The 24,930-nt window shown below is 34.9% G+C and overlaps 2 protein-coding genes across 3 annotated transcripts in view; one reads left to right on the forward strand and one right to left on the reverse strand.

Annotated features, from left to right (window-relative positions):
* GSTCD (glutathione S-transferase C-terminal domain containing) overlaps positions 1–24,930 on the reverse strand; it is a 162,188-nt gene that overhangs the window by 133,370 nt on the left and 3,888 nt on the right. The gene's annotated exons all lie outside the window — the stretch shown is intronic.
* INTS12 (integrator complex subunit 12) lies at positions 6–23,535 on the forward strand. Of its 2 annotated transcripts, none has more exons than XM_082729191.1 (7): positions 6–92; positions 5,514–5,678; positions 9,742–9,894; positions 11,871–12,058; positions 13,528–13,687; positions 18,265–18,411; positions 22,031–23,535. In XM_082729191.1, the coding sequence occupies exons 2-7, from the start codon at positions 5,523–5,525 to the stop codon at positions 22,613–22,615; spliced, it is 1,389 nt and encodes a 462-aa protein (XP_082585317.1). In that variant the 5' UTR covers positions 6–92; positions 5,514–5,522; the 3' UTR covers positions 22,616–23,535. The 2 variants fall into 2 exon arrangements, with proteins under 2 accessions (XP_082585317.1, XP_082585318.1); XM_082729192.1 differs by having other exon boundaries at positions 69–158.

The raw sequence follows: 24,930 nt of genomic DNA on the forward strand, positions 1-24,930 counted from the left end.
GGAACCTTTGTTTCCTCGTCCTCGGAGAGGGCTAGTTCCGGGAGCGGTTCGGAAGGGGCCTCCGGGAACGGACGAAGCTGCGGGGCGGAGCGGTGAGTTGTGACGAGCTCGCCGGCTCCCAGCCGCCTCTGGGAGGCTCGAGACCTCCGCGAGGCGAGGTGGGAGAGTAGTTGCGTGGGGTCTGAGTTTCCTCGCTCCTCAGGGGAAAACCTCGTAATTTGCGGGGGGTCGCGCGCCCCAGGCTGACCGCTCTCTCCCTTCAGCGAGGGTTGTGCTTCCCCGTCGGGTGTTTCTGGCTAGGGCTCGTCGGCTGAGGCGCGGCCCCAGGGACTAGGCTCCTGGAAGTCTGTCCCGGACCCTTCTCGGAAGGTTTTGGCGACGTGCCCATGCAGCTCCCTCTTTCCGCCTCTTACCTTCTCTCGGGGTCCCTCCTTAGAGACCTTACCCCGTGCTAGGCCTTCGGGGTCATGTTTTGATCAAAGGATCGGAATTCCTTTTCTGAACGACTGCTGCCCCTTTTCAGCTTCTCTGTCCCTTGGTTGACTGGATAGTCTTCTGCTTGCTCTGCGTTTCCAGACGAGTCCCTTAAGATTTCGGTGTAACCCGGGGCCAAGAAGAATTCCGGAGAGGATGGAAATGCGCAGCATCTTTGAAAGGATTTTTGTTAGAAGGGGTCGCAAGAGCGTCCAAAGACAGAGAGGGCAAAGCTTTCTAGAGCCGTTATGAGATGGCAACCCTAACAGTGCATTCAGTGTGAATAGGTTCAGTTTCCTTTATCTTGAGTGTGCACATGCAGATGATCAGCTTTGGACTTTTTCTAAGATGGGCGTGTAGGGTGAGAAGTGGGATCTAGGGCTAAGCATTGGGAATATCCAGTTTCGGTTGGAGACATTGCAGATGCTGCCGAAAGTGATACTTGGAAAAAAAAAAAAAACAAAAAAAACCTAGTTCATTCATTCAGTATTTTTGAGAGCCTCAATTTTAAACAGTAGATTTATAACTAAATAAAACAAGCCCTTGCCGTCATGGAGCTACTGTCGAGTGGGATTAATTTAAGCCAAGTAAAGGACTGGGAAGAGAGTATTGCAGATAGGAACATGGTACAGGTCTCTAGTATTGGAAGAGGGGGTTTTTGTTTATATTGCTTTTCCTGTTGCTTTTTCCATGTTTGGGGGGGGGTGGGGAGATGCAGGGAAGTTGGGTTTGACTTTTGTTCTTATTGCTCTTTGCAAAGGGACTTTGTCAGTGGTTAGAATTATGTAGAAGGAGGAGAAAAATCATTATACTTTACTTTGAACCCTAATAATTATGTAGCCATTATTCTATGGTCCTTTGCAAGGTAGCAAAGTGATAGTCAAAAAGATAAATACAGACTTCCTCCCTTCCTTAAGGTACTCAGAGTACTTTGAAAGGATTTTTGTTAGAAGGGGTCGCAAGAGCATCCAAAGACAGAGCACCTTCCTTAAGGTACTCAGGGAATTTAACACTTAGGGAGAAAAAAAAAAGTATGGTTCAAGGTAGAAAGTCCTAGTACCACAAGAAAGCACTATATGAGATATCCTAGGAGGGAGAGATTATTAGTAGTATTTGGGGTGGAGAAGGACACACTATTGGTGAATAGAATCCTCATGAGAAATAATATTTGAACATAGAATTTGGATATCTAAAAATGGGTAAAAAGCCTCCCAGAGAGAAAAATAAGTAGAAGTGTCAAAGCCAGCTAATGGCTCTGCTGTAAGGAAGATCTGTATATGAAGAATTAAAATTTTTGTGCCAGTTAAGGAGTCTTTTTAAATGGTTGGTAAAGAAATTCGGCTTTATTTCAAAGACAGTAGAAAGTTTTTTTGAGCAAGAAAATGAAAAAAGAAAGAAAAATGTGTTTGGGGAATATTAATATGACAACAGTGTTGAAGTCAAAGAGAATAACTAGGTTATTGCTATAATACAAAATTTATAAAGACATGAATTTGAGTAGTAGCAGTGGAAGTGAAAAATGGAACAAATGTGACAAATGTTGCAGAGTCAGAATCCATAGGGAAAGCCTGCTGATTGTTTAGTAATAAGGAATAAGAGCCGCCTCCCTGAGGGGAAGATGTAGGCCCCAGACTGGATCAGTGGAGCGTGTCAGTCATTGAAAAGGGGACCTCGACCTCTCTTTATCTATACACATAAAAACACCAAGGACTTTGTTTTTTGGAATCCTCCATAAGAATGATATGGCTCTTTTCCAGTCTATTTTGATCATGGGTTTTAGAATATACAGGGAAGGATTGTACAAAAGTAACATAATTTGGTGTAATTCCAGGAAAATATTTTTGGAAGTAATAAAGGAGGTAAATTGATAAATTAGTTGCTGACCTCTTTGAGGACATAAATAGATGAAAAATAAATTTTATTATGTTTGCATTTGCCAGTAAGGAGAATAGAAACCAGAGGAGGCAATGGAAAATTAGTAAAGAAAAGTAAGATAGAAAACTAAAATATAAAGGGCAAAACATAACTATGAGTGTTTTATGTTAGGCCTGTCTACTTCGATGAGGGAGAAGAGTTGGAACAAGGAGATGCCAATATGGAGAAAGCAGAGGGAACAAGGAATTGGAGGCGTCTATAAATTTAAAGTGCAGGTGGAACTGAAGGAAAGAAATGGGGCAAAAACCAAGCAGAAAACCCAAAAGGAAGGTTGACCGGGTACCCTGAAGATATTTCTGGGTCAAAACAGTGGAATAGATAGAATCATGGGATATTATAGTCAAAAAGTAGAATAGTTATGGCTAGTTTCAAGCTTCAGTGGCTGAAGATGAAGTTCCTTAGGTTGAAGATTTAAGTAAAAGTGCAGGAAGCTGGAGATCATCGATACAGATGCAATTTTAGCATCGCCGAAGATGAAGGTGTGGAGGAGGAGAAAGAAAATGTGGTTCCATACTTTAGCAACCTTGAAGGTACAGGTGTGGATTTCAAGAGAAGATGCTGATGAGTGGTGGTCATGGAATGTTTTTTCAAAAGCAACAATATGGAATTAGATCTCCATAGACCTCTTTGCTGTATGAATAGGAAGTGAAGGGAGCACCACATGGGAGATGGTGGTAAAAAGGCAGTGTCATGGGGGAAGTAGATATACAAGGAGTGCTTAAGAAAAAAAGTAGAAAACATAGGGAAATATATTGGTAATGAGTGGGGGCTAGAAGACAATGGGTAACTAGCAATGAAGTTAGTGTGGAAAGAGAAGGTCTGAGCTGAAAAAGTACTGGAAGGTTTTTCAAGGGAAAGGTAATTTGTACTTAAAGCAGCCTTGATGTATGCATAATAAAGAAAGGTAAACTAGAAGTTGCTAGATAGCCTAAAGCGGTGGCCTCCAGATTTGTCTCATTATTCATGAGTGTAAAATTGAGCATACTTCCATATATGTTATCAATTATATGCATACACTGCTATCATTCTGTATATTAATAGCTATTTTTTAATAAAAAAAGAAATTCTTACATTTTTCCCCCTATATTCTGCTATGAAGACCACCGGGCTAGAGGGACATGTTAGTAATTTAGGGTGTGGGTACAAAGCCTATTCAGTTTTATAATTGCAGGATAGTATAAGAACTGAGTCCCAAGGTTCCAGTTGGAATGTTGGTATTGATAACATGACTTCCCTGGTCTTAGAATCTAGGTGTTGATTCTTGTCACCTAATCTGTAATGCAGACTTTTTATTGGTGATTATGGAATTACATAACAGTAAATAATTTGCTTCTGATTTTCAGCATAGAAATTTCAAGTAATGGTTTTTCTAGTATATTAAAAGGATTCTTTTCAATATTAACCCTTTGGTCAGTCTCATAAGAACAGATGGTTTTGGATAAGTAAACACTCTGCTGTTTAGCTATAGAAAGTTACATCAATAAAACAATACGCCGTATTCCCCTTGTGCAGTCAGTACAATTCAATTCAATTATTGTGGACATTTCAATGAGGAACTGTTTTCTCCTGAGAATATGTGTAGTGACCAGCCATGAGTGAATTTGAGTGACCATGAGTAAATTTGACCTTTCTGTACATTATCATCTATATAGATGATGTATGGAATAATACCATCTTAGAAAGTGACAGGTTGCTTCTCAATTTTCATTAAATTACTAATCCAACTGTTTGAGGTAGGTTATTTTCCTATTAGTACTGGCTTTTGGATTCACGAGTGATTCAGATATTTTAGTAGAGTGCAGAATTTGACAATAATTCTGAGGCTGTCAGATAAGTATCTAATATTGTCTTGAAAACTTAAAAAAATATGGCCTAAGGGTGTGTGTGTGTGTGTGTGTGTGTGTGTGTGTATTTCCTGTCAAAGTTGGAGAAGGATTGGGGAGAAGTAGAAAAGTAGATGGGTAAGGAACAAACAAAATTCATTTCAGTCTGAACTTTCATATGCCAAGATTCAACCTACAGCAAGTTTTAATGATTTTATAAACCCCTGAAAATGAGAGATTACTGTGGAATTGCTGACAGATCCTTAACTCTAACAGTGCAAGTGTGTTGCATTATTACAATATTAACCTCAAGGGTAGAAGACAACTTCAAGCCCTACAATATTGATCAAAGGATTGAACACAAAGTATACACTTTTATTTTAATAATACCTTGCCTGGAGAAGAATTTGAAAAAGTGACACAAGAAGTAGAACCACATGATAGGATTGGTATTAGCTGAAAACAAAACTTTTTAATGTTTGGAATTTCATAAGCCTTTGATGTACATCTATATTTTAAGCTCCTAATGACACAGAGCATTCTCATAGGCCCTTTGGGAGATACAAATATAGATAGATCAATCTATCTATCTATCTATCTATCTATATATATATTTTTTTTTTATAGTAACTGTGGCACCATTCCTTAGAGACCTTGCTTTTTAAAAATAAGTTAATGCATGAGATACCACAATCTAAATGTGATTCAATAAGATTATCATTAGTATGTTTTCTGAGGCATTCAAGATTGGAGCTGAGGACTAAGGAGATAAAAAGAAAATATAATTGAGGTAAAAGCTGCAGCATCAAAAGCTGCCAACACCTTTATAGCTCATCACTTAATGCTTCCTTTAAACATCGCCCTCCTGTAACACATACCCCCCAAATCTTTTTCTTTGGTACTGGAAATAAGGCTCGAGAGAAGAAATTTTGATATATAGTAAACCTGAGCTAAACACATCAAATTCCTATACACTGAACTCTTAATGTATATTTTAAAACAGAGTTAGGAAGGGGCTCTGTGGCAAGGAGGAGCTTATCTGGATTTAAAATTTAGCCGTGGATATAGATACATACAAAACTGATAATGTTTTGCTTCAGGTGAAAAGAATTTGGTAAGGAAAACAAATTTACTTTATCTTGTAATAAACTTTTAGACATTTCAGATTTTGTATCATGGGCAAAATATTACCTATTATAAACAAAAGAATTAAAAAAATAAACTTTAACATAGATAACTGTTCATTGTCTCTAAGTTAACACCCCCTTCTTTTTTCTTTAGGTGTTTGCAATGGCAGCTACTGTGAACTTGGAACTTGATCCCATTTTTTTGAAAGCACTAGGCTTCTTACATTCAAAGAGTAAGGATTCTGCAGAAAAGCTAAAGGCACTACTTGATGAATCTTTGGCTCGGGGCATTGATTCAAGTTACCGTCCATCTCAGAAGGTACCTGTGTGAATAAAAAGCTTGGGGGACAGAGTTTTGTAAGGCCTGTAGTAGAACAGTGTTAATATTTAGACCATCTCAAAACAGTCTCTCAGCCATAATAATCTTTCCTTGAGGCTTGAAGAAATTATATTTTTTGTGTTCTTTTCTTCCATCATGCTTTCAAAGAATTGTTATATTACATAGAAAAGTTAGCTGGATGGGAGGGATATTCTACTACTTTATTTGTAGAGAAACCCACTTATATATGATTTAATTTCTAATTCTTTATGAGCAAAATATTTTTTAAGCTTCTGGATGAAACCATAATTCGTAATTATTCTCTAATGTTTTATGGGCCCAAAATCATAAAGTAAAAGGACAGATTTTGCAGTGAAGTAAATTGAATATGGGTAGAATAATTTAATGGAAAAAGGAGGTGTGAATGAACTATGAGAACTGTGTGGCTCCAACTTTGATAATAATAAAGCAGCCAAACGACTTTATGTGAAAAGAATATATATTTTGGAACCAAACCTGCTTTAAATCCCAGCTTGCCTCTTATTAATTGTGTGGTAATAAATATTATATCCTGAACATTTATTGTGTTTAAGGTACTTTTCTACATGATATATGTGTATAGTTAGTTTTAATTGTCATAATGGCCCTTTGAAAGAGGTATTATTTATTTTCATTTAAAAATAAGGAAACTGCTAGGCCCCCTGGTGGCTTCATTGATTAAGCATCTGACTGGCTCAGGTCATGATCTGAGGGTTCTGAGATCAAGCCCAGCACAGGGTTCCCCAGGCTCAGCTAGGAGTCTGCTTATCCCTCTGCCCCTCCCCCTGCTCGTTCTCTCTCTCTCTCAATAAATAAATAAAATCTTAAAAAAAAAAATAAGGAAAATGAGGTGCATAGTAACTTCATTTCAGTCAGCCTCTATTTCTTTATTAGTAAAAGTAAAATTAGTATAATAAAAATTACCTTGCACAACTGTGATAATTAACCAAAAATAAGGTATGTAAGTTATCTAATGTAGTATCTACCTAGTACATAGTAGGCTTTTCATGAGTGGCAACTCTTGCTATATTTTGTAATGGCTGATAACATTCTTTTAAATCTTTCTAAGTCTCTAGAGCAATGAAACTCCAAGTCACCCAGCTCTTTGAACCCAGACACCAAACTAAAGGAAGATAGAACTATATCACTCACTCAGTGTAATCCACACTCTCAAACTCAAGTCAGGCCCAAATGCCAGACTCAGCAGCCAAGTCCCAGATCCAGTGCTTAAGTAAACAGTGGTATTTTGCCCCCCATCTTCTTTCAATACAAACTCTCATATTCTCAAGCCATTTTACTGTGTTTTGAATAGTAGGGGCAGAGTGTCCTTGTTTCTTCTACCATCCTCATTCTGGTAGGTTTGGTGAGTTCAACCTGATCAAATTATACAACTCTACAGAATACACTATTAAGTTTATTCTGCTCTGACTATTGATATTATCCTAATAGGAAAAACCTGTTATTACTGAAGAAGCAGTACTGTATTTTGAAATTTTAAAATAGAAGGAAGTTCATCTATTAAAGTACATGAAAAAATTGTTTCAATTAAAAAGCCTCCTGCCCTTAGATTTCTAACTGGAGTTACTTCTTTTGGTCAACCTAGAGAATATACTCTGTTAGGTATATAAAAAGTATGGATTCACTTAATTGTAGCCTTTAGCTGTTCCTTTCCATCTCTAGAATAAATCACCTGGAGGCAGTGGTATACTTATAAACATTAACAACTGGCTCTCTAAATGTAGTATCAACATAAAAATTGATTGATACTTCATTTACATCATTAAATAAGTCAAATGTGAAATAATGAACTTAGGGGTGCATGGGTGACTCAGTCAGTTAAGCGTTGATCAAGATCAGCTCTTGATCTCAGCTCAGTTCTTGATCTCAGGGTCATGAGTTCAAGCCTTGTATTGGACTCCATACTGGGCATGTAGTCTGCTTATTTAAAAAAATAAAAAAAGGGAAGAGAAGAAAAAGAAATAATGAACTTAGAACTTAACTCATTCTTCAATGACTTGTAACTCTAGTTGACTTAGATAATAGTTTTCAAATGCTGCAAGATTACGTTTTTTAGTTTTTTATGTTAGAGAAATAGTACACTTCTAAGTTTAATCACCATTACCAACATTTTTTCCATCACTTTCCCAAGGCTATACCAGTGGTCACCAAACTTTCTGTAAAGTATCAAATAGTAAATGTTTCGGGGTTTTGGGGGCCACATTGTCTGTCACAATGATCTAATTCTGCCATGATAGCATGAAAGCGCTGTAGGTTATACATAAATGAGAGAGTATTGCTGTCTTCTAATGTAACTTTATTTAAAAAACAGGCAATAGAGGCACCTGGGTGGCTCAGTGGGTTAAGCCTCTGCCTTCGGCTCGGGTCATGGTCCCAGGGTCCTGGGATCGAGCCCCACATCAGGCTCTCTGCTCAGCAGGGAGCCTGCTTCCTCCTCTCTCTCTGCCTGCCTCTCTGCCTACCTATGATCTCTGTCAAATAAATAAATAGAATCTTGAAAAAAAAAAAAAGCTCTAAAATATACATTAAAAAAAAAAAAAAAAAACGGGCAATAGGCCGGATTTGGCCTCTAGATCTAGACAGGTGGCACAATAAATCAAGTGTAGCTACCAATAAGTCTAAAGCCCCTTTCTTTATCCCTTCCCCATTTCTTCCTCCTCAGAGGTTACCACTGTTCTGAAGCTAATGTATATCATTCTTTCTTGTATTTTTATACATTTACAAAAAAGTAGTCTGCACTCAGATGTTCTAGTTTATTTAGAATGGAAGGAAATTCTCTTCTTTTTTGCAGGGTGATTCCAAGGAGGTATTGTATACATAAATTTTTTATACTATTAGCAATAGATAGCAAGTGTAAATATCAGCAAAGTGGTAATATAAGAAAGACAAGGAGGAAAAGACGAGCCAGAGACTAAAATATTTGCAAATCAAGTATCTGATATTGTATCCAGAATCTGTGAAGAATCCAGAATCTGACTTGTATCCAGAATCTGTGAAGAACTTTCTAGACTTAGTAATAAAATGAACAACTCCATTTTTTAAAAAAAGGGCAAAAAATTTTAAGGAACACTTTACCAAAGAAGATATATATATGGCAGATAAGCATTTGAAAAACTGTTCAACAGTGTTAGACATTAGGAAAATGGAAATTGAATCCACAGTGATATAACACTATATACCTATTACAATGTCTAAAATTTAAAAGATCAACAATACCAATGTTGATGAGGATGTGAAGGAGCTGGGACTCTCATATACTCCTTGTGGAAATGTAAAATGGTATACTACTTTGGAAAATGGTTTGGTAGTTTCTTAAAACGTTGAACATACACCTGCCATATGTGATCCAGCCATTTTATTCCTAAACATTAGTTCTAGAGAAATGAAAGTAAATGTCCACACAAAGAGTTGTGCATTAAGGGTCATAATAGCTTTATTTGGAATAGCCCCAAACTCTAAACAAATATCTACTAATAGATAAATGAATAAACAATGGTATATCCATTCAATAGAATATTACTCAGCAGTATAAGGAATGAACTGTTGATATACTCAGCCTGAGTAAATTTCATAATAAATAGACTGAGTGAAAGAAGGTAGAAAAAGAGTACATACCATATGATTTTGTTCATATAAATTTCTAGGAAATGTAAACTAATAGTTATAGAAAGCAGGTCAGTTGTTGCCTGATGATGGTGGGGGACATAGTTACTCTAGGATGTATACCTCTAAGATAATTACAGTGGGCCACAGGGAAACTTTGGGGGATGATGGATATGTACTTCATATTGATTATAGTGATGGTTTCATGTGAGAATTACCAGTTTTACACTTTAATAGATACAGTTTTTATATCAATTGTTTCTCAATAAATCTTTTTAAAGAAATGGATTTTACATTGGTCAAGACATACCTTAATTTTTAACTAAAATTTGTTTACACTTGTGATCTACTTTTTACAGTTTGTTAGAACATTTAATTAGTATCTTTTTATTTTATCTTTTAGGATGTGGAGCCACCCAAAATTTCAAGCACAAAAACTATTTCTGTTAAGCAAGAGCCCAAAACATCATCCAGTCTTCCTTCTGCCAATAGTAATGGCAAGGCCCTCACAACTGAAAAAGTAAAGAAGGAAGCTGAAAAGAGACCAGCTGATAAAGTAAGAATTAATTTAATCGTCATTTAAAAAGAATAAATCAGTTGTGCTTTTAGGCGGGAACAATGTTTCTTTCTGTGCTCACTTTTACATAATAGTAGGTAAAGTACATAATTTCTCCGTAAACATATTTTGATAATTATAGATGCTGAGGTTGATTTTTTTTTTTTAAGTGAGTAAAATTTACATTTTTTTAACCATTTACTGAAGTCATTATCAATACATATTTGAACCCTAGGGGATGTACTAATTTCAGGTATAAACTTTAATCCATAACTTAAATATTCTAGATGGAAAAATTGTTGAGAAGATGAGACAGGAGAGAATAAAGATGTAAGTGACTAAACATGAAATTTGTTATAGGATGGTATGTAACTTAACAGATCTACAGATAATTCTTGGATTGCCTATTTTGAATGATATTTGCACATAGTTAATTATTAAGATTTTAGCACTTAGTAAAAAATACATTTAAAAAACCTTTAGTAATTCCTGTCCTCAAGATGGAGTATTTTAGTCTCATGTCTTTTCATACTTTCTCTAAATATTGGCTATTCTTAAAATATGTAGTATTTTCTGTACTTTTAAGTTTCTATAAATGGTATCACACTGTACACGTATATCTTTTGGCAACATACTTTTTCATCTCTCAAGAAATGTGCTTTTGAAATTCACCTGCATTGATAACAAAGATGGAACATTGCTTTGCTTTGAATACCACATAATAGTTACTCAGTAAATAAGTCAGTTTATCCATTCCCCTACTGGTGAGCAATTAGCTTATTTCTTCTTTTTTCTATTACAATGGAGCTTTAGCAAGCAGCTTCAAAGGTAAATTTGTGCACATGATGATAGTTTCTATAGGAGGTATATCTATAAATATATATAATAGGATAGGCACATCTTCAATATTACTAGACATTGGCAAATTACTGTCCAAAGTGCATATATTGAATTTGTACTCTCGCCAATAAAGTATAAGAATTGAAAATCCTCCGTGTCTTATCAGACTTTTTAATTGTTGCCAATTTGACAGTATGTCTGTAACACATACTTTAAAGAGAGGAGCCAGAATTTGCTTTGAAGCAAATATGGCAGTGTCTGGATGACTGGGAAATGGTTACTTACTTATTTTCTTTTCTTTTTCTTTTTTTTTTTTTTTTAAGATTTTATTTATTTATTTGACTGAGAGAGATCACAAGTAGACAGAGAGGCAGGCGGAGAGAGAGAGAGAGAAGCAGGCTCCCTGCTGAGCAGAGAGCCCGATGCGGGGCTCGATCCCAGGACTGTGAGATCATGACCTGAGCTGAAGGCAGCGGCTTAATCCACTGAGCCACCCAGGCACCCCTACTTACTTATTTTCAATATATTTCAAATATCAGTAGTTTAAGATTTTATTTATCAGAGAGAAAGAGCGGAAAAAACACAAGTGCATGGGAGGGGCTGAGGCAAGAGGGAGAGGCAGAATCCCCATTGAGCAAGGAGCCTCATGTCAATTTGATCCCAGAAGCCGGGATCATGACCTGAGCCAAAGGTAGATGCTAAACCAACTGAGCCACCCAGGCACCCTAAATAACAGTGGTTTATAATTTAAAATATTTAAGATAAAAAGTAGCCTTAAAAATAGCCTTTTTATTGCTGTGGCTTCTCATTTCACGGCATCTGATTGGGAAACAAAAGGCCAAAAAAAAAAAAAGTAAGTGCATTGAATCAGAATTCTTTAATGGATAAAAGAATACAAGGACAGATACCAGATACATGCAAAAATGTTCTAATTTTTTTTATTTCTACCTTGCTATTTTCTTGTATTGATTATGAATTTATTATAAATCTACAGATCTTTAGTGTTTGTAACTGTCCCTAAAATGACAAAATATCTGTCAGGTGGACTTGGTCTTTGCAAGTGTCCATCATATCCATCTCTCCATGATTTAAGGTTTATTCTGACATGTTACTTTCTGATTGTCTGCTTTTTATAGATGAAATCAGACATCGCAGAAGGAGTTGATATTCCAAAGAAACCTAGATTGGAGAAACCAGAGACACGGTCCTCTCCCATTACTGTCCAAACTAGCAAGGATTTAGCCATGACTGACCTTTCCAGTTTTGAGGAGACTAGTGCTGATGATTTTGCCATGGAGATGGGGTTGGCCTGTGTTGTTTGTAGGTAAGTTGTACCTTTCTGTGGAAAGATTCTTTTGTTCTTGTAAAGAGAGCAAACAAAAGGAAAAAAAAAAACAGACCAATTTTGGGGTGTTTATATTTTGTTTTCATAATTTGGAAGTGGGTGGGAGATAAGTAGACTGTTCTCTATGAGATACCCATATAACAATTTAGCATCTTGAAAATTGTCTAATATTTTATCTTCCTCACTATGGCATCTTTAATCTGTTATGTCATAGTACTGCTTTCTGGGTTCTAGAGGAAAACTCATTGCTTTATTCTTTAGTGAAGAAGAACATGTTCAGATTAATTTGGTTCTTTTTAAGAAGTCTGTGTTGCTTTTTTTTTCCTTTGAATTGTTGATAATACTTATAAAGTAGAATGTTATACATAATTTTCTAAACACCCTTACATCTTTTCCTACAAATAATGGAGAAGAAATCAAAGGATTGTGTAGGTTATTCTGAGTGTTGTTTTGATATGTGGATACATAATTATAAAACATGGATAATTTTGCTTATTAGAAGATACATTATAAAAATAAAAGAAAACTGAATTTTAGACTGCTTGATGCAAGGGGCTAAATTTTTTTTTTTTTTAATTGTTTATGACTTGTACTGCCTAGCGCAACAGAAAAGATTACCATCTTTGTTGCTGTTTTCTTTATGGAAATGTTAGATTCTGGTGCGTTAGGACTGATTAACTAAGCTTTTGGGAACTTTACAGAGAATGAATTAATATACTTCTGAATAGGATCATTTGTTACAGCTTCACTGTTTTCACATATATTTATTTCAGCCTTTATCTACCATGAAGTTTATAATTTTTAAATAAGAAATAATGGTAAAGTAATAATGGAGAGAGAACTAGTAACTTTAACCTTCCATTTGGAGACGTAGGATAGTCTAAGGCTGTGGTGATTGCTTTTTGAATTTATGTTTTCTTGATATACAATTTGCTACATTCTATTCAGTTGATAAACACATGTATTTATTGAACACCCTTATCTGGACAGTAATATGCTAAACATTGTAGATAATTAGGTCCTGTTTCTACCTTCATGCATAAGTCAATTTAAATATACAGGCAACTTATTTTAATGAACTTATATATTAATGAAGACAATAACATGTAGGTAATGCATATAAAGGAATTTAATAGAAGTATAGAGAAAATGTTATGAGACTGTTGGAACTAAGGGAGCCAGAATCCCCCTTCTTGGGAGAAAGAAAAAAATTAGCATGAGAAGTGGCTAGGAGAATATAGCCAAATTCAGTGACTACGGTACCTTACATTCATTTGTGTTTGAGCGTGGAATGCTCGTGCAGGCTGCATGCTTCATTTGGTTATTTTGCTGTTTGGTTGTTTGAGATGTTTCCCTCTTTTATAAATCACACTTACCAAAACAACCCTAAAGTGGCTTTAAATTGTTGCATTCAAATAAGTGCAATGTTTAATGGTATTTTTCCTTAGGCAAATGACGGTGGCATCCGGTAATCAATTAGTAGAATGTCAGGAGTGCCATAATCTCTACCACCAAGATTGCCATAAGCCCCAGGTGACAGACAAGGAAGTGAATGACCCTCGTCTGGTGTGGTATTGTGCTCGATGTACCAGACAAATGAAAAGAATGGTAGGAATCTTTTTTTTTTCCTCTATTTTTAAACAGTCTCTCTCATTTTTTTGTTGTTGTTGATAGGTGCTTTTCAAAATAAAATTTGAATATTTAAGTTATTGAAAAAATACATACACTGATTATTAAAAATGTTTGTATTTATAATGTACATGTATGATTTATGTATGTATGCCTAAAGAAAGGACCATACTATATCCATTTTTCTCTGTTGAGCTTTTAGCTTATTCTAATATAGATAAACAGGATTAGAGACTCACAAAACATGAACATTCCTGAAATATAGTATGTCACTGTATTTACAAACATTTAGAAATACTATAAAATACTGTAGGAAATGGTGAGATACAAAGCCCTAGTCTTTGGTGAGTCTGGTAAGGACACACTGAAAATGTCCATTCCTGGGTGGGCTTAAACCATTAAACTCACAAACCATGTACAGAAGCCTTATTTGCATATGCATGTATGTCTTTCCATCTGTGTTTTTCAGTTCATCAGTCTGTCCTTCTCATTGTCTTCAAGTGACCATTAATCTCATTTTCCTAATGTACTTTTTCTGTTTACGGCTTGCTAATATAACTGCCTTTAACATCATACTGAAATGTGTTTTCACTTGTTATATTGGATAGTTTTGTAATTTCTATTTATTTAAAAGGCAGATAAATAAACTTTATCATTTTCCTTTGAAGGAATCAAGAAATTGTGATTTACTTTAGTGACTTACCTGCTTGTGACTTCTCCTCTCCTTCCTCCCCTGCCTTAGATAAGAGTCTTCACATCTGTTAACCAAATAAATTTCTACATAGACTTTCCTGGCCAAATATATCTTTTTAAAGGCAGAGGTACATAGTTAAAAGTAAAAATTCAAGGTACCTATTTTACTTCTCAATCAGTTAAATCAGAAATAGGAAATGTTTTTATACTTTGAAAATTAGTGAAATTTCAATAGTATGTATATTTTCAGTTTGTAACAGGGAATTTCTGTGATAAGATATAATTTTTTCTGCTTAGTTTGGTTTTTATTTAGTTTCTTATTTAAACTAGTCTTCCAGGACCTCAATCAAATGATTATGGGTAAGCAGTATAGTACATTCCAGGGCATTAATAGAAGTAGTCACTAAGAATTGATAATAATAAAAATAAGTTATTTGTGACCACAATCTTTCTTTAGTATATCTTCAAAGATTTTTTTATTGCTATTTTATTAAGTCTCAATAAAGTAAGCACTGTTCTCTTTGAAATGTTTTCTCCTCCTTTTTTTATGACAGTGTATACCAAATCTGTTTGTAGTTCTAGCCCTCTTTCAGGAATGAACTTTGGCAGCTGGCCAAATATCTTACAGTAACTTTAAGTTCAATATCTTTAAAATTAAAATTTTCTTCTCCACTCAGTTTTTCGCCCAGTTGTCTGAACTAGAAAACATTATCCTTGATGCCTCTCTTAATTCTATATCACTTTGTTGACCAAATTTGCTAGTTGTGCCTCTTCTTCATTTCTTAAATCTGTTCATTTTGCCCTTACTACCCTGTCCCACTAATTGTCGATTGCTTTAGCCCCTTAAGAATTCCCCTTGTTTCTGGGGTGCCTGGGTGGTTCAGTTGTTTAAACATCCAACTCTTGACTTTAGCTCAAGTCTTGATTTCAGGATTGTGAGTTTAAGCCCCATGTTGGGCTCTAAAACTATTACCCCCCCCAAAAAAAAAGTTGTCTTCTTGCTTCCTTTCAGTGCACCTTACTCACTTCAATAAAAACAATTAGAATTGTTCTTTTCAATTTTTTATCTAATGTTATCTGCCTTAATATGCCCAGTGGCTCTCCATTACTTATATAATGAGGTTATACTCATTACGGTGAATATATGGACCTTCTCTCTTGATCCAAGTCTGTCTTTGTATTCATGTCTCTCACCACTTTACCATATACTCTGGCCATGTTAGGCTAGATGTATCATTTCCTGAATATGTGATGAAGTTTGCTGTTCCCATATGTCCTGCTTCTCAGCTTTCCTTCATCTGCGGTACCTTTTCTTCATCTGCTTTACAAATTAAATGTGTAATTCATTTATCAGTAAGACCATGTCTCATTGATTGGCATAGCACTAGAGCAGAGCTCAGAATTGGACATGTCCTACTTTCTATTGTTTTCTGTAATGTAATATGGAGGAAATGTGGATTAGTACCAAAAATAGTCAATAAGTTCAGTTTATATGTCTAAGAATAGAAAGTACTGAATGGAGAGCCTTGATTAATGTTAAAACATGAGTAGAATTCGCCAAGACTAGATTCAGAGAAATACCAAAAGGCGAGATCTGAAGTGAGCCTAAAGATCAGGATCCAATAAACACAAAGTTTAATGAGAGAAAGGAATTTGGAAGTGGTATGGGTACAACTACAGTTGCTTTCAGTGTATATGCATTGGTTATTGCTCCAAGGTATCTCAGAGATATTATAAATAGCATCTTTTATCCCCATTCTCCTCACACTAATTTGTCTAAGAAGGGCAGATTCTACAGTACACATATTATATATTATTTTAGGAAGACCTTGTTAAGAATGTGGTGATAGTGTGTGGCAGGCTCCAGGATCATTCTTCAGTTCTATAATGTTCTCTTTACCAGGTAATGGGTTTTGCCCCAGACCTATGTCAGAGACTTCTATAACTTATTGCAGTGGTTTTCAATCTAAGGTAATAACATACCTACTCAGCAGCATTTAGAAATATGTGGTATTTTTTGATCGCTATCATACTGGCAATTACTGCCCTGAGTGGGAGATTTCTTACATTCTTCAGTGTGTGAAGCACTCACCCAGTGAAAAATTATATACCTTTGTTGGGCAGCACCAAGTCAGGGTTAATATCCTAGTTCCCAAAACTAGTATTACCAGCAAAAGACCAAGGGCTCTTGGTATTTCTCACTCAACTCGTAAGATGGCTAGGTGATGTAGAAGCAACAAAACATCCAAATGTGATCTTCTAGGCAAAGGCCCTTTCTTGGCTTTGTTGTAAGGAATGCCATCTAAGTTAAACCAGTCTTCAGAGTCTAACCTCTGAAATAGATGTAGGTTGAAGGAAGTATAAGATTGAAAGCCATGGTTATGGAACCGTATATTTCTGATTTACTATGAGGGCTGCATTCTCATATCCTGGTTTTGCAATAGAGAATAAGATGGTCCTCCTTCCCTTCTGGTAAGAGATATTTTACCAAGGGTAGTCTTGTAGCAGCCTTAATAATATTCTTGATCTGAATGTCTCTTTATAAGTAATGTTTGGAAGTAGGTATACTTTCATACAGAAAACATGTAATATAAAAAATGCATTGAATTGAAACATAAGTACCAACATTATATAGTACAGCAAACCATAGCACAGGAAGTGTACACAAGAAAGTCCAGACAAAAAGACTGCATTGAAATTTAATGGGAACAGATTATTAATAAATTTCCTGATAAAGTCCTGCATGGTCTTACTAAGACTGTCAGACAGTGTACTGGCTGGGAGTGTCTTTCCCCATCCAGTATGCATGGATTCTTCCAGATTCAGTTTTCATATCCTATATAAATGATGATGAATAAATAAAAACTATTACTGTCCACACTCACATGTGCCAGACACCGTGTTAGACATTTAGGTAGTCATAGTTCATCCTCGTAACCCACCTTAGAAACAGGTGGTCTTATCCTCATTTTGCAGGTGAAGAGAATGATGATTTTAGAGATTTCCATATTTTACCTGTGGTAACATAGCTAAGGAAGAAGCTGAGCTGGGTTTTAATCCTATTTCTGTTTGACTCTAAAAACTGTGCTTTCAAACACAGCACTGTACTGTTTATATAGTTATGATTATTTACCTGGAAAACACTAATAATCTGAAAAATGATTAGAGTTCAAAAGAGAATGCAAAGTTATAAAATAAAAAAAAAATCTCACTTATTGGTCAAAATAAAACAAAATGCTTATAAAGGAACAGTGGATACAGATTCCTCTTTAATAATATAGAAAATTGTATTTGTGGACTTTCTTCAAAGAGTTTAGCATGCCTGCTTCTTCAGTGTGAAAAAAACCTCAAGAAGATACATCATTTGTCATCAACAGTTTTTTAGCCACATTTGGTATTTGAGATCATGTAATTGATCTGAACTACTGTTAAACTCACCCTCAGTTACTTAGAGATTTGTACTTGAACATCAAGGAAAAAACTCTTTTAAGTCTTTAGCCATAATAAATAAATGGACTCATTACAAGTGAAGCTAACTGGTTACAAGTAATTTGTGATTTTTTTTTTTTTTAAAGAAATAGTTTGGTTTGTCTTATTAAAATGGTATTATCAAACTAATCTGCATGATTTCTAAAGCTTAATATCTTTACTGTTTAGAAATGAATAAAATCTGTAAAGCCATTCATAGAATGATGATAAAAATAATTTGTTCAAGAATCTATATTTTCAGTGTTACCACAATATTTTTTAAATGTTTAACTGTATTTCAATTCAATGAAGAGTCCTGTGACAGATTTTTTTATTGTCTTTTTTTATTCATCCTTTAAGATTTTGTGTCTAATTTAATTCTCTGATTTTTACAGGCTCAAAAAACTCAGAAACCACCACAGAAACCAGCCCCCACAGTTGTTTCTGTAGCTCCAGCTGTCAAAGATCCATTGGTTAAGAAACCAGAAACTAAACTCAAACAAGAGACAACTTTTCTAGCATTTAAGAGAACAGAGGTCAAGGTACAGTACATTCCATTTTTATCTAAGCTTGGATTTTAATTTAGTTGATTCAAAAATACTTCCTTGAAAAAAATATTGATGAGTAACTTTATATACTAAATGGCAATATGTTGGAAAAAGACTGCATTACTATTAGGTAGAAAGGGAACATTTATATAATTATTTAATATCTAACTCTGTTTCTTTTTTTATCACCATTAGGAAAGATCTATAAGCATTCCAAAGTGGTATTCTTTACCATTTCTGTGTAGTCAGGCATTTATCTCTAATCAGGAATTTTGTTTAAATTCTAAATACTTCTGCCCTCAGTTACAGCAATTTTGCTCCTCACATTACTTGTGCAGAGTGACCTTGTAGCATTTTTTTTCTGCCTCCTTATTGGCTATTGAAGAAATTTTCTTTTGTCTTATTTTTTTCCCATCATTATCATGAACTTTCAAGGTACCTACTCCTTATACAAAGGGACCAGATTATTTAGTGAAAGTGTCACCTTTCTCATTCTTAGGTTTGCATCCTTGAAATCACACTACATTATTATTAATATTTGGCATTTTGATATCATGGAATAAAATATTTTTATAACCTTATTTTATAACAAAAACAATATTTTTACTGAGTTATGCATTCCAGTTTTAAGCAGAGTACTAAAGATGGTAGAAAAATATTAGTCCCAAATTCTCAAAGGTTGATCCCAGAAAATTCCAAATATTACACTGTCCTAGTGACTCTAAGTAGCTAAGTTCAAGAACCTTGGTGTGATGATTAAGAATATGAATGTAAAGGAGTGCCTGGGTGGCCTAGTTAGTTAAGGATCTTACTTTTGGTTTTGATTCAGGTCCTGATCTCAGGGCCATGGGAATTGAGTCCTGCATCAGGCTCCATGCTCAGTGGGGATGTGATCAATATTCCCTCTCTCCCCCCTCCCTCTGCATCTCCCCTGCTCTCTCTCTCTCCAATAAATAAGTCTTTTTTTTAAAAAAAGTTATGAATGTAAAGTACTCTGAGAAAGATACTAATAATCTTATTCACAGATCAATTTTTAAACTTAATTTTCCAGGGAAGAGTTAATATCCAAAGGATATCCATATTTGCCATGTCAAAACTTAGTGAGTTGGAATAGAGTGAAGAATAATTTATTGAAAGTAATTAGAGTTGCTGTATTTTATACTTAAATCACTTTTAAGTAGATATTTATACCAACTTGTTACTACTAAAGGTTAATTTTAAGAAATCCAACATGTAACCATTGTAAGGAAAATAAGGCCTTGGCTGTCATGTTTATTCTGATTTAGAGGCTTTGATGTTTATTATGATGAAAGTTGAATACATTTCTACTATGAAAAATATTTGTTTCCTTTTACGTATAGAAAAGCAAATGGCTTTCTAGTTAGGATAATGGGCAAGAAAATATTAATAGTTAAAAATTAAGAAGTAGGGCGCCTGGGTGGCTCAGTGGGTTAAGCATCTGCCTTCAGCTCAGGTCATTATCTCAGGGTCCTGGGATTGAGCCCCGCATCTGGCTCTCTGCTTAGCGGGGAACCTGCTTCCCCTGCTCTCTCTGCCTGTCTTTCTGCCTACTTGTGATCTCTCTCTCTGTCAAATAAATAAATAATTTTTTTTTAAATTTGAGAAATAGCTGAGAAACTTATTATCTATACTAAAGTACTGAGAGATTACTTGGATCTCCATTGTTTGTGTTATTTTACTTTTTCGTGTCCTAATAGTATTATAAGCCATATGTAATTTTGTTGAAAAGCAATACCAGTAACAGGAAGCCATTAAACTAAAATGCTATACACACAGAACTGTTTGTACTTCTTAAGTCGTGGTCTTTTTAATTACTTCAGATGGGTTTTTGTTTGTGAAGTTTGTTGAAAGATCATTTAGCCATATGGCAGACAGTTTTATGTTTAATAGAAAAGGAAAAAAATTACATCTTTCATAACTAATACAAGTTGACTGCACTTCTGTCCTTTTGCTTCCTTTAACTTTTTCTCATTACCTATGTGCATTCCTCCAGGAATGTATAATTTATCTGTAGTTTATCTTCTCTGGATATCCTTATAAGAGAGTTACTAAATGATGTTACTATTAAAAAAATTCTTTTTTTCAGAGTATGTGAACAAAAATTTGGACTTTTCCTCTTATGAAATAAGTATCTCAGCACTCTATTCTGATTACTTTTCACACTGGTTAAAGATGTTTACACACAGGGGCACCTGGGTGGCTCAGTTGGTAAAGTTGCAGACTCTTGATTTCAGCTCTGGTCAATCTGACTGATATCAGGGTCCTGAGATCAAGCCCTGCCTTGGGCTCCACACTTAACAGGGAGTCTGCTTAAAGTTTCTCCCTCTTTTTCTGCCCCTCCCCCTTTCTTTCTCTTTCTCTCTCTCTCAAATAAATAAATAGAGGCACCTGGGTGGTTAGTTCGTTAAGCGTCTGCCTTCAGCTCAGGTCATGATCTCAGGGTCCTGGCACAAGCCAAGCCCCACATCAGGCTCTCTGCTGAGTGGCGAGTCTGCTTCTTCCTCTTCATTTCCCTCTGTGATCACGCTCACTCTTACTCTCTCAAATAAATAAATGCAATATTTTAAAAATAAATAAGATAAATAAATTTTTTAAATGTTTACATGCAGACAGTATTGAAGGCTACTTTGTAAGAACTAACAACTCTCCAAGAGTTCAGGTCTGAAGTATAACTGTATGTGTTTTAGGCATGGTAATTACCATATTTTTAAGTAAAATACTATTTGTAAGACTTAATCTTTTACCTATAGGTAAATTTAACACTTTCGTGAATCTTAAGAATATAAAGGTAGAAAGAGTGCTGGTAGGAAGTTCAGTTTATAATTCATTGTAATAAAACACAATTTTACCTAATGTGAAAGTAAAAAAAAATTGTTCTCATGTGAATAAGGGCAGTACAATGATGTTGGTGTCACTGTTATATATCACCAGAGCTGTACAATTCCAAATAGTTAACATTGCACATTTGTATATATTTTGCAGTTCAGGAGCTATTTGCTCAAAATTGGGGTTAGAACATGTTTATTTTAAAAAAATGGACTCAGGATCTGACACATTAATTCACTCAATAAATAATAACCAAATGAATCTGTTTATCTCAGACATCTTCTAAATGTCCTGGGTTTAAGCATTTTTGTTCAATAAGAGTGGATTCTATTTTTAAATGATCCACAAGCCATTTGGAGCAAGGTATAAACAATTAGGTACTTCACTGAACTAGATAATACCTTTTTTGGGTGAAAAACAAGTTAAAGTATTAAATCTGATTTTCTAAGAGTGCTTATAACTGAATCTAAAAGCAATTCCCAAAAACAAATTTCATACATTTCTTTTTTGGAATCATTAGAACAAGAATATGACATCTCAGAATTTCTGCTCTGGAAATAGTAGCATCAGTTAGCTATGGATAAGTGTTATTGTTTGTGTTTTTTCAGATTAGTTTCTTAAGAACTTAATTTTGTTGGTATGATTTAAATTTCCCAAGTCATTACTTTTGTATAAAAAATCCAACAATTCAACTTGTTATATATTTAAGATATTAAATTGTTAATTACATTTAGCTCTAAAACAATGCTTATTTTATTTTTTTTAGACATCCACGGCTATTTCAGGAAATTCTTCTAGTACCAGCGTTTCCTCTTCGGTAACTAGTGGCCTAACTGGATGGGCAGCTTTTGCAGCTAAAACTTCCTCTGCTGGCCCATCAACAGCAAAACTGAATTCAACAACCCAAAATAATAGTGGGAAGCCTGCTACCTCATCAACTAACCAGAAGCCTGTGGGTTTAACTGGTCTGGCGACATCATCTAAAGGTGGAATAGGTTCCAAAATAGGTTCCAGTAACAGCACTGCACCCACTGTACCACTGAAACCACCTCCACCTCTAACTTTGGGCAAAACTGGCCTTAGTCGCTCCATTAGTTGTGACAATGTTAGCAAAGTGGGTCTTCCTAGTCCAAGTAGTTTAGTTCCAGGAAGCACCAGCCAACTCATTGGGAATGGAAATAGTGGGACATCAGGGCCTAGTGGAAGTACCACTAGCAAAACCACTTCAGAATCAAGCAGCTCTCCCTCAGCATCCCTTAAAGGTCCAACTTCACAAGAATCACAGCTCAATGCCATGAAGCGATTACAAATGGTCAAGAAGAAAGCTGCCCAGAAGAAACTCAAGAAGTAATGTGGCCAAGTAGGTTTTTATATCACATTACCCTAAAATCTTATTATTAGGACATAAACTGTAATATACTATAATTTAATAAAAATCTTCACAATGAAATTTCTATTATTTCTTACCTTCAAATGCTAAATGTTTTTAAGCAAAATTTGGAAATCTATTTTAAGTCTGTTTAACATTATTTTAACAGTTTCCTTAGCATGTGAAAACAATGATTAAAATGATTAATTCTTGATGAGAACTTCTGGAATCCCAAGAGACTGGTAGCATACATGAATTTTTAAAAAAAGAAATAGTTCATCTTCTAGCAAAGCACCAAGAATTAATCCTGCTGAATAAGGTGCCTTACAAGGTGGCAGGAATGACCCAATATAAAGTTTCCTACTTTCCCCCCAATATTCCAGATAGTCCGTGTTAGTCCCCGGCCTCATTTCAATTGATTCTCTCTCTCCCCCACAAATATTTCATCTCCCCATTTTCAAAATGGATTTTATATAATTGATTTTTCATATTTCTGTATTATATCTTTACTTTTATTTTTATCACTTTGTATCAGTTATTTAGGGATCTCTCTCTTCCAATAGATTATGAACTCCCATAATGCAGTACTTTTCTCCCATTGCATGCTTTTCCTCATATTGCCAGTCTAATATACGCACATTGTATGTACCAATAAATGTTGAATTTTGATTTATTCTGATTATCTATATTCCTGAGAATTCTTGAACAAACTAACCCTTCCAAGAATTTTTGTGGATGGATAATTTCTGAGTTGTTTACATACAGATACCTTCTGCTATATCATGGAAAGGAAAAAGGGGCTGCTTTATTTTTACTGCCCAAAAGTGTTACAGTTTTAATTTTAGTTAACTTTGTATAAAAGAAGCTCCAATATCATGATTAAATCTTGAAATTGTTCTGAAGTATGTGTGTGTGCATTGTTAAATCACAAAATGTGAGGGTTCTGAGTCATAGCCTTATTTGTAAGTTAACAAACTAGCCTACTGTTTTTACATACAGTTTTTGACAGAAGATATGTAGCTTTTTGGACCAGAGAAACAATTTAGTACTCACAAGCAAAATGGAACAGCCATTTTGTGCTTCATAAATACCTCATTTCATCCAGAAACTAGAAGCCCCCAAAATTCTTATATTCATTGGATAATGGGCAGCAGCCTTATTCCTTCAACTTTGATGTGTGCTACTGAATCTTTATAAATCTCTAATCTCAAACTCTTTCCCTTAATCCCTAAATTTTTCTAACATCTTCTAAAATACATTGGTAAAAGATTTCTGTGAAGATAAAGCTTTTTAAATAAACTTGCTCTTTTTCTAAGAAAAGATAGTATTTTAAACTACCCTTAAACAATGATACTAAATTACTCATAGTAAAGTAGAATGCAGGATCGAGATAATCCCACTACTTGCATGTGGGGTAAACATCTATTTACATGTTTAAAATCTGCCTACAGATGTTTCTGTTTTGAGAAACAAAGATTTCTGTTGATTAAACATCATTTGGCATGAACATCAAATCCCCTTTAGGGTCAAAAGACCAAAACAACCCATAAAATCATCATTATTTGTTTATAGTTCAGGACCAGTTTGGACTAAACTGGATAGAATGATCTGATACAAACTCAGCTCAAGAACTAACAGTTCATGTGACCTCAGAACCTATGAAAAATTAAAGCAGTAATGCACAGTCATCCCATCACTGTCAGAACATATGTGCTGGATAGAGTTGGGAAGAGAAGCAATTTTTAATTTCTACGGTACTTCAGAGAGGATGTTAGAAGACTTTTTAGGAAGTTATCTTTCATTGAGTATGGCTGTTTGTATAGATTATATGTGTGCATAAGCACATATTTGGAATCCATACATGTGAAAGTATGCATCTATCTAGTAATGTATATAATTCAGTTTGGTATTTTATACAGGTACTTTTGTATTAGACTTTATTTTCAGGTACATCTTAAACCTCGATTTTTCCATAATTATAATAAGTGAACTACAAAGCTTTTTAACTGAACATGTGATGAAAGTAGTATTAATAGTAGTTATCACTTAATTTATTTTGTTATGCATAGTTTTTTTTTCCTCACTAGAATTTACGTTGTATGAGGGCAGGGATCTTGTTTGGTTTGCACACCATTGTGTTACCACTGTAGCTCTCAATAAATGTTTTATTATGCCATTGAACGAATAGATAATTAGGTGAGCCAAGATAGGCTTTTAGGATTGTAAGCTCAAATCCTACATTAGTAGAAATTTGGTCAATATCATCTTTTGTATATTGTGCTTTCTGTTGGATTTTA

This window comes from Mustela nivalis (assembly GCF_964662115.1).
Source record: "Mustela nivalis genome assembly, chromosome: 4".
NCBI lineage: Eukaryota > Metazoa > Chordata > Mammalia > Carnivora > Mustelidae > Mustela > Mustela nivalis.

Excerpts from the sequence above, each read along its gene's own strand:
- INTS12 (XM_082729191.1), top strand. The coding sequence starts at position 5,523 with ATGGCAGCTACTGTGAACTTGGAACTTGATCCCATTTTTTTGAAAGCA. Across the intron at positions 13,688-18,264 it reads CCAGACAAATGAAAAGAATG|GCTCAAAAAACTCAGAAACC; the intron begins GTAGGAATCTTT and ends TGATTTTTACAG. Across the intron at positions 18,412-22,030 it reads TTAAGAGAACAGAGGTCAAG|ACATCCACGGCTATTTCAGG; the intron begins GTACAGTACATT and ends TATTTTTTTTAG.